The following is a 15,460-nucleotide window of genomic DNA, read 5'->3' on the forward strand; positions in this document are numbered from 1 at the left end:
GCACTTGCTAGTGTGAGTGCTCAAGCACCAAAGCAAGAAGCCAGGTGCATGCAGAAGCATTTGGCTCAGGCACTAAATGCAGGCTTTCAAATTCCAGGGTTTTGGGATCCTGTGGGCAGGCTGAGGAGGCTTTAAGAGGGTATTGATGCCTAAGTCACGGTGTGAAAACCAACAGCTTAGGTCAGATGTATTCCGAGACAATTAGTGGATGAAGTCCAGGAAGTGAGTGTTGAAGACGCTTGTATACAAAGGCAAATTAATGTCAGAGAGCACCTCCCTCTCTACTCTGGAAACCTCTGATCGCAGCAGTAGGAGCTGCATTTGAATAATAAACCACACAGCTCTGGAACCACTCGTGTAACTGAGGAAAATGCCCATCATTTCGTAGCTGGATTACAAGGACAAGTACTGATCTTTGAACCCAAGGTTTCCCCTTCTATAATCTAGAGATTAGCAAGAATCATGCATAACGACAATGAAATTGTTCACGGTTCTACCAGGTAATAAATAAATAAAATAACAAAGTGGGGTGCTGTGCTGTGAGAAACGGAGGCATCTAGCGTTCTTGGAAAACCATCAAAGGGCACCAGCCTAGCCAGGAAACAGTCTGTGTCCACTAACGGCTTTGGGTCGCCTCTTGAAGAACTGGCCTTTCCGGGAAGGGCCTGGCCACTGCTCATCACGCGTCAGCTTCATAAGGAGCAACACAGGAGTCTGGCCCTGGTAACTGATGCTGCTCTCAGAGAAGTGTGCGAAACACAGAACTTAATGAACTGCCCTGTGGCTGACTCAGTTCCAGGAAGTGGGAGTTGCACAGAGGAGGAGATTTTAAGTAAGTCTTGGTGGATGCTGGCCACTTTTTTACAACTGGAAATACAGAGACACAGGGAGAGCTGCGGAGGCAGAGTGGGGATAGCTGACCCAGTTACAGTGCGCAGTGGGAGGACAGGCAGGTAAGATGCACACTCAGAGGTGGCCTAATCGGACAAATACGTTTCTGCTGAAAAGAATTAAGCATTAAAAAAAAACCTGCAAAAATTATGAGAAATATTGGAAGCAGGGGGGATCTTCATATAAGTTAAGTCTTTATATAATACAAATAAGCCACAAGAAAAAAGTATGTGGAATTTGTAAATATATAAGGAGGATACTAAACTTAAAACTTAAGGAATATAAACCAAAACAAGAATGAGCTCCTCTACCCAAACACCAGAAATATTAAAAATTTCACAACACCATTTATTTTGAGGATCCTGCTATACACATTTGGCAAACATAAAATTTTGTACAATATGTAAGAAGCCAAAAAGAACGTCCTTATTATGTTTCTTTTTAGTTAATTTATTTAGATTACAACTCAATTGTTATCCTATCACTTGTATCCTCCTGTTCCTCCCTCTCTCCCTCCTTCCCTCCCTGCCTTTTTCACCCTATCCCCCCTCCCCCTTAGGTCTATGACCGAGGAAGACCTCCTCCCCCACTTTATGGTCATAGGCTGTCAAGTCTCATCTTGGTAGCCTGCTTATTCTTTCTTTGAGTGCCACCAGGCCTCCCCACCAAGGAGAGGTGGTCACATATGGGGCACCAGAGTTCATGTCAGAGTTAGTCCCCACTCTCTTACACCCATTAGAATAGCTAAGATCAAAAACTCAAGTGACACCACATGCTGGCAAGGATGTGGAGAAAGGGGACCACTCCTTCATTGCTGGTGGGAATGCAAACTTGTACAACTACTTTGGAAATCAAGCTGGTGCTTTCTCAGAAAACTGGGACTAAGGCTTCCTCAAGACCCAGCTATTCCACTCCTTGGAATATACCCAGAAAATGCTCTACCACATAATAAGGATATTATTCATGTTCATAGCAGCCTTATTCATAATAGCCAGATCCTGGGAACAGCCTACATGTCCCTTATTATGTTTTTAAAGGATGGCTACGGTGCTGAAAAGAAGGCTCAGCAGCTCAGCACTGAGTGTTCCTGCAGAGAACCAACAGTTGATCCCAGCACGCACAGGGCAGCTCACAGCTGTCTCTAACTCAGTTCCAGGGGATCCGACACCCTCCTCTGGCCCCTATAAGCTCCAGGAACAAGAGTGGTACCCAGATAAGCATGCAGGCAAAACACCCCCACACATAAAAAGGATGGGTAGGACATGGAAGCATTTTGATACAATGTTATTTCATATCCCATCTATTCCATATGTAGTCCTCAACTTAGGAAAACAATGGGAAGTCATGGGGCAGAAATATTTTGAAAATAACTACTGCCACAGTAGTAATGCTGAGGAGAAGGGACCACTGTTCTAGAAGATGCAAGGTAAACTTAGCACATCCTGCCTTAGCTGCCAGTGAACCAGGAGGCGGATGTAGCTGCTCTTGCTGATTCTAGGTACCTAGCCCTTTTCTTTCATCTCCCAGCCGCCTTCGCCTCAATTTTCTAGGGAAAATATTTTATAAACTATTACTGATGCTCCTCTGAAATTAGGAGCACAACTCTAGTTATTACTATAGGGAGTAAATGAGAAAGTACCACATATGGCACATACATGACACATGTTAATTAGGTGCTAAGCAGTTATAATCATGACCTATTACACAGGTTTCAAAATTTGCTTAACCATGAACTTGTGAGGATTCATAGTTACACACTATGTGTGTTTTTCTTTACATGTATCTTTTATTGAAAAGTGCCTTAAGCTCTTCTTCAATAAAGCAAGACACTTAAAAAATGATGTTACAATAGGGAGAGTATAGTAATTGCTGCTCTAAGTGCATTTCCTGCTACAGGGAAGAATTAGTGGAAAATGGGCATCATTATACTGAACAGGGAGGGCTGACCTCACTTAGCAAAGGCCACAGTTTCCCAAGGCCCATGCTCAACTCAATTACCACTGTGAGGAGGTGTTGTCAATTCTAATGACCCCAGGACTCAAGTGCTGATTAAGCCCCTCCCTCGGTTAAGTGGAAGCAGAGCAGTTTGCTCTTCCTGAAGGGGAAACAACCCTTCAGAATGGAGTTCTGCTTCCTTTCTTACGAGAACATCAAATGGGGCACGTGATAGGAAATGCCAAGCCCAGTTCCTGCTCCTATAAATTTGGTAAGAAGTCGGGCATGGTGGCGCACACCTTTAATCCCAGCACTCAAGAGGCAGAGGCAGGCAGATCATTGCGAGTTTGAGGCCAGCCTGGTCCACAAAGCTAGTCCAGGACAGGCAAGACTACACCGAGAAACTCTGTCTTGAAACCGCCCCCCCCCCCAAAAAAAGGTTAAAAACCCATGACTACCAAGATTATAGGCCCTAAGGGCAAATTTATAGTTTTGTTAAACGATCATGCTGTCAAATCACCTTTTAAATTTTATACCACAAATCTGTGCTGTTCTTAACTTTGGTCAGAGAAGATACTTCTGTAGCCAAAATTCCAATGTAGATGCAGGAAGGACCCCCAAGATCCCACCCTTGGCAGAGGAGTTACTGTCAGCTGACGGCCGCTGAATGAGTGAGGATCACTCATCTCTGTGGAACATGGCTGCTGATATGTTGCCCTCTGCCCCCCACACAAGGATGACCCTACACATCTGTAACACTAGGTAACACTAACTGGAACCAGGAGGTAATTAATAACAACCTCCTTAAAAGACATGAGGTTGGGAAGGTAAGAGTTGGGAGCACCTGAGGGAATTGAAAGGAGGTAAAGGAGAATGTGGATATGATAAAAATATATTGCATAAAAAAGTATGAAACTTTCAATATTAAAAAAAAAAAAAGAAAATCCACGAGCATCTGGTGATACACTAATTGATACTATGTTGTCATCAAGTATAATGCTTGCATCTTAACAACAACAGTCAGGGTTAACTATGTCATGTCTTCTGAGGCTAGAATTTGACGTGTGGTGCCAGGGCACTTCTTACCAGGTTCTGGGAGATCTAATTTTGCCCGCTTTAGCTCTGCCATAGAAACCTGAAGTTGCTCTATTACAAAATCATCCTCGAAGAAAAAGTCCTTGGCGAGAGTCTCCTGAAGAAATTCTACAAGTTCTTCCATGGACAGTCTCATTAGGTGTTCTAGGAAAGGATGAGAGAAATGCAAATGCAGTCAACAGTTCTATTCACATTGAAAAGAAGATATACTCACACTCTATTTGAGGGGAGTGTGCTTTCTCAAAGGGCAGTATAAAGGGTATACACACAACTTACATTCAGCACTGTGAACATCATCAAAACTCAGTAGGATAGTATTTTGACATTAGAAAAAGTAGGCTGATCTTATTAGGAGGAAAGACAAAGCGTACATGGGCAAGTACTTTCTATTGATTTAAGAGTAACCATGTCTGGGCATCAGGACTAATCTACAGCAAGAGCCCTATGGGTCAATAAACATTTATTTATCTCATTTATTGGCTGAACTCTAACTCAGACTGGCAAGTCTTCTTTAACTCCACACTTAGTGTTAGACAATTCCCCTAAAAAACAGATTATTAACTTTATTTGTACTATTTCTGCTGAGGAAATTAGTTTAATTAGAAAACAAATCAAATTACAGATGGAAAGTAGAAAGTAGACACCCACTAAGATGCCACTACCCATCCCTTACAAGAAGATGCACTGTGTTCATGGATGTGCATGGGCATCAATTCATACAAGTTACACTGCCTGGGCTGGTCCTCCCTACTTTATTCAAAAGCATGTGACTATTATTAACAGCGATATAGCTGAGCAGATGCACTACTGTTCATTTAGTCCAATCATGTGCATTTACATTTGTTTTTAATTTTTTTCCATTTAAAATCACTGTGTGATGAATCTCCAGTAATACTAGTTTTAAAGCAATCAGGAAGAAATAAAGAAAGAAAGAAGTCTCTGGTTAGGTTCAGGTGTTTGGGTACCCAGACACATTTTTTTCTTAACGAGCAAGGGACATACTATAGACTCTTATGGCATACCACACAGTGTTCAGTGAGTACATCAACAAGACTTTCCAGTCTACCACCAAGCATACTTATTTTGTGAGGAAATCATTTAAAATCTATGTAAGTACCAACTGTGCTCGAGAATCCACATAGAACCTCTCCAAAATGTCTTCTGCCATCTCGTGAAACTTTGTAACCCAAGAGCAACATCTGTGTCCCCTGATCCTCAACACTTATTTCTTCATGTGGTATAGAAAACTGACTGAAGATGTAAGAGCTTTGCTTCCTAACAAGAGAAAGACAGAGCAGTGGGCAGGATTCTTTCACCGAGTATACAGTTCAATAATATACTGAAGTGAAGTAATTGCTATGCTCAAAGTTCAAAGGGTAAAGAGTCACATTGGGTAAAATCATTTCAGAGGGAGACGAGAGCTATAAAGAAACGAAACACTACACTTCTACTTTTTTTGCTGTTTAGAGACCTTTAGACTATTATTTAATTAAGATATATTTCTTAAGTATATGTTGATCTATTTATAGCCTGCAACAAGAGTAGTGCCAAAAAGAAAGGAGGGAGAAGGAGAGAAAACAGAGAAAGGGCCTTCACCCAGAACTGCTGACACAACCCAATTCCAGGAAGAAAGTGTGTTGCCAGCAACATTTCTGATGGCTTTAGACATCGAGGTCTCATCCACGGTGAAGTGTGGCTAATATGTCACTAATATGTTCACTGTGTTCAAGTCAGTGACCAAGCAAATCTCAATGAGAGCACTGAGTGTGGCCAGGAACAGCAGGAAACCAAACCATAAACTTCACCCATGTCATCAACTCAGAATGATGTAGGAAGGGAGAGCACACAACAACTGCGCAGGCCCACAACATGAAGAGCACACAGTAACTGCGCAGGCACACAACATGAAGAGCACACAGTAACTGCGCAGGCACACAACATGAAGAGCACACAGTAACTGCGCAGGCACATAACATGAAGAGCACACAGCAACTGCACAGGCATACAACATGAAGAGCACACAGTAACTGCGCAGGCACATAACATGAAGAGCACACAGCAACTGCACAGGCACACAACATGAAGAGCACACAGTAACTGCGCAGGCCCACAACATGAAGAGCACACAGTAACTGCGCAGGCACACAACATGAAGAGCACACAGTAACTGCGCAGGCCCACAACATGAAGAGCACACAGTAACTGCGCAGGCACACAACATGAAGAGCACACAGTAACTGCGCAGGCACACAACATGAAGAGCACACAGTAACTGCGCAGGCACACAACATGAAGAGCACACAGTAACTGCGCAGGCACACAACATGAAGAGCACACAGTAACTGCGCAGGCACACAACATGAAGAGCACACAGTAACTGCGCAGGCACACAACATGAAGAGCACACAGTAACTGCGCAGGCACACAACATGAAGAGCACACAGTAACTGCGCAGGCACACAACATGAAGAGCACACAGTAACTGCGCAGGCCCACAACATGAAGAGCACACAGTAACTGTGCAGGCACACAACATGAAGAGCACACAGTAACTGCGCAGGCACACAACATGAAGAGCACACAGTAACTGCACAGGCCCACAACATGAAGAGCACACAGTAACTGCGCAGGCACACAACATGAAGAGCACACAGTAACTGCGCAGGCACACAACATGAAGAGCACACAGTAACTGCACAGCACACAACATGAAGCGCCAGGCTGCCAATGGCCACATCTATAAGCTACAAAAGCAGTCACAAGGCTTAAGACTGAAACTGAAGTAACAGGAAAGCCCTCATTTCCTGACTTTTAAGGCCCAACACATCAGACCCACAGCCCCTGAACTACTACAACTGAAGAAGAAAAGGCCTTTAATTTTGTTTTGAAAACTTTGCTGCATTTATGCAGTAACAGACACTTAATGCATTTGCCCAGGCGCTATGACAGTCACGTCCTACCCAGAGCTTGAAACTGGATGCTCTTTCTCTTAGAGAAAGACACAGTAACAGACATTTTTTCTGGCCCACTTACCTAGGGGACCTGGTTTCTTTGCTCTCTGCCTTACTATGAACCTGAGACTCACATCAATTAAAAGAATAAGGGTCCCAATGGAAACCAAACATGTGAGAAGAATATTATTAGTGACACCAAAACCTTGCACTCTACTGTTTAAGTGTGAAAATGAAACCGACACAAGGAGAAAGGAATGCAAGATCTTCTCTGATGTAGTAAACGTCTAATCCTAAGGGAGAATCAGAATTTCCCTGCTGATTTTCAAGAAAAATTTAAAGACTAGTAGTGGTTTACAAAACTGCTGGAAAAAAAATAGCATGAGGCAGACGGAGCTCAAACTAGTCAGAATTAAAATAAGCCTTAATTTTTATAAAGTCTTTGCAAGCCAAATATTTCCTTACTTTTGTGTAATTTCAAGATTGTGTAAGACATAGCAGTAAGAATGCGCTCTCCTTCAAAGATATAGATGTCCCATATCCTAAGGTTCAGGGTAAAGGGAGTCTGTGGGAAAGAACAAAGCAGGTGAGACATTGTCAGTGGGTCCCCTTGCCTTGGGTTTGTACTTTTATAATTGAGGTTTATAAAAAAATACTTACTCGATCAAGGAAACACTGAAAAAACCATTTCATTGTGTAAAAACTTGTGTAGATTTCTTGAGAATCCTAAAAAACAAAGACTTCATAATTTCTGAGTTGTAACAAACAAAATAACAACAGTTAGGGGAAGGTGCTGGAGGTGGTTACCAAGGATAAACACAGAATATCTCACTACAAACATTTTCATACTTTCTCTGTTTTTCTATTCATATTTTTAATCCCCAAATTTAACTTATAAGACTCATCACAAAAATTGTGTCACCATAATAGAATTGTAACACAATTAGTATTATTTTACAGTGAACTGTTTCATTGCACTATTATATTTTATAGTGAAGTATGTGTGTACTTCACAAGGAATTGGTTTTTATAATCCTTATAATGGTTTTTGTATAAACTTAAAACCTCCAAAATAATTGGGAAATCACACACTTGTAAAAATTTTATTAGTAGTATTTACCAGCTTCACAGAAGGAATCAGAATCTATGAATTAGGCCTGTGGTGGTATATTAATACTAAATTTTATAAATCTAGTGTTCTTCACACAGCTGAGGCTTATGAGTACACAGAGCTAAGCGAGAGCGGGCTGAATTTAATCAATCATTGCATCTTCACTCTGCCATATCTACCTACCAGGTGCTGCTTCAGTTTGGAAAGAAATTTATTCAGAATTTTTTCATGATGTTCTTGAAATCTCAAGAGTTTAGGGAAACCTTGGACAAAAAAGCCTAGAACACAAACATAAGAACAGTACTTCAGAGACAGGACCAACAACCGCCCCCCCCTGCCCCCCCCCCCCCCGACTTAAAAACCTAACACATCGCGGTTTTAGCTGTCAAAATAAAAAGTGTAGCCCTAGTGACCAGGGTGTTTCCACCACGGAAATAACTTCATATGGACGTTGGGTAGCAAAACTTTTAGTTAGCGTTTGTTTGCTAACTACCACTCACTTTGCAAAACTGCTACAGGAAAACGTATTTCTAAATTAGGAGAAAAACTAGCACTGAAAAGACAACAGAAATTGAATCCACTTATCCAGCAGCCTCCTTTTCAACGCTGGCCATGGCTCTACACTCAGCTCTACTGCTGGAGTCACTCACACCTTACCTCAGTTTTTAAGTTTACACTAACAATTTCACAACCGTGTTTCTAAATTAAGACAAACAAACAAACAAACAACACTTTAAATTATTTTTATAAGCTATATTTAACATCAGCTAAAACATGCAGGCACTTTTAAGTTATACCAAAACTTATACATAATACTTTGTGGTCTGTGGGATTTCTAGGAAATAACTAATTGTAAATGGTAAATTGGTACTAATTTGCGTATTTAGCTCAGTGAACTTACAACTATTTTTATTAATAAGCTCCTTTTATACAATCCATTTCAAGAACATATACTCAATGGGCTTTATTTCTGCAATTAGTATTTTTGAACCTGGTTTCTAAGCACATCTGGAAAATTTTAATAGACATTTTTTGGTTTTCTAAAAACTCGGGGAAAGGTATGTCACACAGATTCTCCTTGGATATTCATTATTGACAATAGCTTATAAAAATTAAGCTGTCTTTTAGATTTAATGAAACCTATTTTGCTTTAATTTAGTCCCACATATTCATTTGATCTGAGAGGCCATTAATTCCTCCACATAACATGTGATTTAAAAGCCAATGGTTTTCTAAACAAACCAGAGAATATAATGAAAGGTCCTAATACATTGAATTAGTAAATTTTCTAACAAAAACCCTTAACAAAATGCACATACAGTTTTGTAAATCTAGCTTGATACTGGTTAATAACACTACACAAAATTCTCTTGTGATTTTAATGGAAGTAAAGCCAAAACAAAACCAGTGCACTTCAAGAACCCAGGGAACACACCTTCAAGACACTGCATTTACAATTTGTTTTCAGTTTTGAAGACGTGTGTTGTTTCCAAAGACTCTGACCTCCACTTAATAATAGTTTTTACAGTAAAATGATTTTATTTAAAAATCTTTCTCTCTCTATCGGAGCCACTTTCATGGTCAATTTGATAGAAATGGAAGATAGAAAAATTTCAAGAAAAATCTGATTTTTAAAAAGTCAATGCACTTCAGTATGAACAGCTTAAACATGCCACAATTATCTAGCATTTCTTCACTTTGCAGTGACATCCTGGGCTCGGTACTTTAGATCTGTCTCCGCCCAGTTCACCTGACTCCATACACTTACAAGGGATATCCTTTCACACAGAAAAGATGAAGAACAAAGGTGGCTCTAGTCACAAACTGCACAGGTCTCAAATACAAAGTCACCCATAAAAATGGCCTAAACGACACTGTAAGAACAAATGGTAGGATTGTACAATTAACACTGTTTAAAGATCAAGCTGGTAACAGTGACTGGTGAAGCCAAGGCAGCAAAGGTTTAAAAGAAAACACCATTTTTAAAAATCAGATGAAAATATCAGCAGCCAATTAACCTAGTACGGAAGCTGGAAAGACTCACACTATTCCAAGATGGCTTGGCAGCACCCACACACCAGAGGCCATGAAAGACCCCAGATAGAGATGAGCTCTTTTTGTCAAAATGTCTTTCTTTTTTTTTTTTTTTTCTTTTTTCCCTATTTTTCTTTTCAAGACAGGGTTTCTCTGTGTAGCTCCAGCTGTCCTGGACTCACTTTGTAGACCAGGCTGGCCTTGAACTCATGGAGATGTGCCTGCCTCTGCTTCTCTGAGTGCTGGGACTACAGGTGTGAGCCACCGCACCTGGCTAAGATGTCTTTTAACAACAACTTGATCCAACAGTGTACCTCACTTCCCGGGTCCATTCAAGGCACTCAAGGTGCCCAGCATAAGATATCATGCAGACATTTTGTAAAGTAACTAGTGAGGAACATGGACAGCAAGACAAAAGCACGCGCGTAGACACACCCTTCGTACAGTTAGCTGTCCGATTTCCTATGTAATCCGACTATGGAGGTCCTAACTTTGAAATATTTAAATGAGCATTCTCCCTGATAGGCTCCCCACTGTACTGAGCATAAATGCTCACCAAGTGAACATAAGCAGGCCATTCTTAGAGTAGCCAATGCTGCCTGTTTACCTGGGCTGGGCGTGACACCAGGGTCCTACCACTGAGTGAGGTCCTCAGCTATTCAAGCTGTCTTAAATCTGCTATTACCATGTAGACGGCACCAGAAACAAAACAGCCCCTAATTCTGCATTATGTGAACAAATATCACTCTCACTCCTAAGACAAGCTGCAAAGTGAAAACTCTTTTTGTGTGCATTTTCTTGGCAAATGTAAGGAAAATACCATTACTTAATCTTCCAATTTGAAAACAAACAAACAAAAAATGTGTCTTGTGAAATACTAAATAGTCAAGAGCTCAAATCATGTTATTAGCCTTTTCCTTAAAATGGAATGAATTGCATGTCTCAAAGAACTAAAAGTCACACCTGAAATATAAAACTAGTTAGTTACTACACATTTTTCTTTTTTTTTAAAAAGATTTAATATTTTATTATTATATATACACTGCTCTGCCCGCATGTCAGAAGAGGGAATCAAATCACGTTATAGATGGTTGTGAGCCACCATGTGGTTGCTGGGAATTGAACTCAGGACCTCTGGAAGAACAGTCAGTGTTCTTAACCTCTGAGCTATCTCTCCAGCCCCACATTTTTTCTTTAAATACCTAAGTATCTGATTAATCTTCTAAGACAAAGCCATGTATCAAAACATCCAGTGAAAAACACCATTTCATTAAAACAATAAGTGTATGGCCAAAAAGGTTACCTTTTATTTTTCTTAATATAGATTTTTCCTAAGTTCTTCCAAATCTAAATTAATTTCTTTTGACTGAGGGCAAACAAGAAAAGAATTCTAAAATACCAGAAATATATTTTGGAGAAAGACAAAGAAAACTCAATGTAAATAGAAAAGTTTACTAATTTTTAAAACCCCAAGAATTAGTAGTAACTACTGACTGGTTAAATAAATAAGGGATCGGCATCTGCTGTGCCTAGCTCACCAGGCACCTTTGCCTTGGCTTTGGCTTGCTTTCCCCTTGCTCATTTATGTTCATATAAGGCTTTCTTACCATGCATGGCATGTTTGGGGCCCGAGAAGAGCTTAACCAGGGCCCAGAAGGCGTCTTCCTCGTTCATGTACATAAGGAGCAGGGCTGTGATCTGGCTCATCCCCTGACAGTAGCCGACTTCCTAAGGAACAGTGAGAGCAGACAGGGACTGTAAGGCTGAACTGCATGAACATGCACGTGAGAAAGGTTAATCCATGAAATGCCAACTCCAGAGGTACCTGCTGCAATCTCTACAGCATGGGGTGCACACTATACAACAGTAAGGCCGTGCGCAGGAGTAAACAGGTGTGGGGGACCTCAACAAGCTTTGTGCTTGATGCTGTAATACAGTCTGTGGAGAGCAGTAACAACACTCAGTTCTCAGACACTGGCAAAGTCTTCCCAAATTCTCAGTTTCATGCCTTTTCACCTCAATGTTTCTGGAGCTATAAGGCTTAGTTGTAATTTAGTCTTCATAGAGCTCCCACAGGTGATAAACTAGGATGTTAGAACACTACCTACCAGGAGTAAATTAGTCAGCAGGCCACCAGGCCACTGCTCCTTCCTTCTCTTACCCAGCCATGCCTACTCTTACTTGCTTAAAAAGAAAACCAAAGCAAAAACAATGTAACAAAACAAAACAATCCATAAGAGAGAAAGTGTGAAGCTTGCTGGCTTCTACATCTAGGTTTTTCTACTTCCAAATCAGCTCTAGGGTTCTGGGGTTGACATTGGAGCTATAAATACACTAGAGCTAAGGGACTGTGTAGGCCACTGGACATCAAGAGATGAGCCCACAAGCACCTTGTTAGGTAGAGTGCCAAAAAGAATCTTTAGTTACTTAGACTGCAAGTCAAAGAACTAGGCATGCCCACTCCAACTTACCGTGTTATAGATAGAATATGCAGCAAGAACGTGGAATAAGGATTGTTGCCTAGACAAATAGAAATTTACATTAAGCATAATTTACTTGGTTTTCTTGCTCAATTTAGTTAAAACTTTTACAATTACAAACTTAAAAAGCAGGTTGACTAGCTGGCTGCTGGTGGTACATGTCTTAATCCCAGTACTCGGCGGCGTGTGTGTGTGTGTGTGTGTGTGTGTGTGTGTGTGTGTGTGTGTGTGTGTGTAGGTGGGGGGTGGGGTGGGGGGGTGGGGCTGCCAGGGGCAGGTGGATCTCTGTGACTCTGAAGCCAGCCTGGTCTACAGAGGGAGTTTCAGGACAGCCAAGGCTACACAGAAAGACCTTGTCTCAAAAATCCAAAACAACAACAACAAAAATGGGTTGACTAAAAACAAATAAACAATCCAGATAAAATTACTATTGCATTTTTCTTAAAGTATCCTAAGTTCAAATTTTTGAACCTGATTTCTCAACAGTTTAAATTTGAAACTAAATTATCCTATGGGAAGCACCAAGGCATCGCTGAGCCAGCCCCCTTAGGTCACTGCTTCCTTCCTTCGGCTCCTTACTATGAAGCCACTGGTGAAAAGGGAATGTGGATGCCTCTTGAAGACTCTTACAGTAGTAGCTAGGTACAGGAAGGGGCAGCCTCAGCAGACATTTCCCCGGAAGCTGAACAGCCTCCAATGCCATCCGACCAAGGAGAGCAGGAGGGCTGCACTCACTTTACTCCTAACAACTCCCTGCTGCAGGTTTTGCCACTTCCATCTTTGCTGCCTCAGACATCATACTTCTAGTGCTCTGGCGGTGTACATCTGTACCCCAGCACTCAGGAGCCCGGGCAGGGTTACAAGTTCTAAGTCATCTTGGGCTATATACAGTGAGACCCTATCTAAAAACAAAACAAACAAACAAGAGGAATAAGCCCATTGGGAGACATAGCAAGGATTCCATCAAGCTGGAAGTGAAAGCACCAACCAGCTGCTTTGGGTTCCTTATGTCACCTTTGGGCTCAACAGTGTCTACACTGGTTAGGATGACATGATCCTGAGTACTGGGAGGGAAGCTGATGCTACTGCCTAAGGACACAAAGAAATCACATCTGGAATAAAGTAGAATATTTAGGATATTTCTTAATATGTACTATGCACATACAAAGAGTATGCATGTAATGAAAGCTATGGAAAACTAGTTACATATCATTTAAGGAGACTGGAAATGGTCCAGATTTTTCAGGAATGAAAGCCCGAGTCCTGCCACACAGCTGAGGTACTTGCTGAGGGATTGGCAATGAAATAAAATATTTATAAATACCATGGCACATGGCCAGTCATAGGGCTAACTGTAAAAATTACTAGCATTTCTGCCTTATATTGTGGTGTAAATGTCAATTTATTATTATCTTCTTTCTCTTACCATCATACATTGGAAGTATTAACAGGTAACTCTATACTACAGTATTTAAGGATAACTATCAACAAAGGGCGTGGAATCCACTGTGGCCAAGGAGTTAATGTGCCCTCAGCTGTAAGCAAAACAGTTGCATCATGCTAGACAGATGTATAAACTGGTTATGGCCTCACACAGAAACCAGAATGGTTTAACAAGATGCGTGTGAGCAGCAAGTCGATGAGGACAGGCTGCAATGGTCAGCTACCACAGTCAGCAGCGAGGCTACAATTCCTTCTCCATTCAAGCACTGACCTACGTGCTGCCGTGAAGTGTTTTACATGTGATTAAATTCACGTCTGTTGAATCTGAGGTGGGGAAATTATCTGAGGCAATCCAAGCTGACTGAACTGCGTGCCTCTAACCTGCCTTCCTGGTCAAGCCAACCGTACGATATATCCCCTACAGTTTCTGCTTTGCTGGCTAAACACTGGAAGATACAGAAGCCAGCAAGATGACCCTTGCCTCCATCCATGGGCACAGGGATGGCAGGCCCACCTGTAGTAAACACAAATGCTCTGCTGTACTCCATTCATTAATTTATCATTAATTCAGTTTTTTCAAGTTCCACGAATTCAGGAGGTCACAATTAAGAAGAGGTAAACTCATTACTAACAGTTCTCAAACACATGCAAGCTCTCACTTCTATAAATTGCCTCAAACTTGCAATCCTCTTGCTCCGCCTCCCTAATGTCCACAAAATATTTTTCACTTTTAAGACCATAAAATGATTCCTTACCAGTTTTACAGCATTACTATGTCAATGTTTTAAAATGTTAAATTAAATTAGACTCCAGTTTCAGTCAACGTGGTCTCAAATGATCTGCAAAACCCTTAAGGATCTAAAGGAAGATTACAGCCCAGCCAAGACATTCTAACAGCACACTGTACCATAAAGACTCTAATAAAGGCCATTTACACATGCTATTCACAGTTAATAATACTCAGCTTTACTTACTTCACACCGTATCTGTCTCTAAACATAATATGGTTCCTAAACGTGCGGTTCACATCAAGGTCTATTTGTCTGATATCAGGTGAACAACCCCGTGCTCTGTGTTTTAGTTTCTGAAGAAAAAAAAAAGAGGGAAAGAAAACATATTTTCATGAAAACTACTTGCTGGAAGGTCTAGGATAGATAATAAAATAATTTTCTTTTAAAAACTTTCTTCATTTATTTATTGGCAGAGGCTGGGCCTAAGAAAGACCTAGACAATATAAAAAGATTTCAAAGGAAACTTTCTTTTCCTTCATGCCCCATCTACTCTGCCCAGAGCCCCACCCACCCACCCCCTCTCCCTTCCTTTCTCTTGCATGGTAGGGAAGATTTAGGGCAGGGAACTCCCAGGGTTTTGCAGGACTAGGACGGCTGAGCCACACACTCCGTGAGGCATTCTTTTTCTCTCTGGCTGAGTGTTTTCTTTCCTTGGAGTTAGTGAGGCTTCACTTTCTACATTCTTGTAGGGAACCAAGTCTGGACGATGCTGCAGACTTCTCCGGATAA

General features: G+C 41.2%; 1 protein-coding gene across 2 annotated transcripts in view; it reads right to left on the reverse strand.

Annotated features, from left to right (window-relative positions):
• USP6NL (USP6 N-terminal like) overlaps positions 1 to 15,460 on the reverse strand; it is a 128,073-nt gene that overhangs the window by 9,973 nt on the left and 102,640 nt on the right. For both annotated transcript variants that reach the window (XM_084783988.1, XM_084783989.1), the window contains 7 exons: positions 14,915 to 15,024; positions 12,489 to 12,537; positions 11,625 to 11,745; positions 8,167 to 8,261; positions 7,533 to 7,598; positions 7,338 to 7,437; positions 3,913 to 4,065 (listed from right to left, as the gene is read on the reverse strand). In XM_084783988.1, the coding sequence (XP_084640114.1) occupies positions 3,913 to 4,065; positions 7,338 to 7,437; positions 7,533 to 7,598; positions 8,167 to 8,261; positions 11,625 to 11,745; positions 12,489 to 12,537; positions 14,915 to 15,024 (694 nt within the window). The remainder of the gene's footprint in view (positions 1 to 3,912; positions 4,066 to 7,337; positions 7,438 to 7,532; positions 7,599 to 8,166; positions 8,262 to 11,624; positions 11,746 to 12,488; positions 12,538 to 14,914; positions 15,025 to 15,460) is intronic.

Source organism: Acomys minous (genome assembly GCF_964271855.1).
Source record: "Acomys minous genome assembly, chromosome: 5".
NCBI classification, from domain to species: Eukaryota; Metazoa; Chordata; class Mammalia; order Rodentia; family Muridae; genus Acomys; species Acomys minous.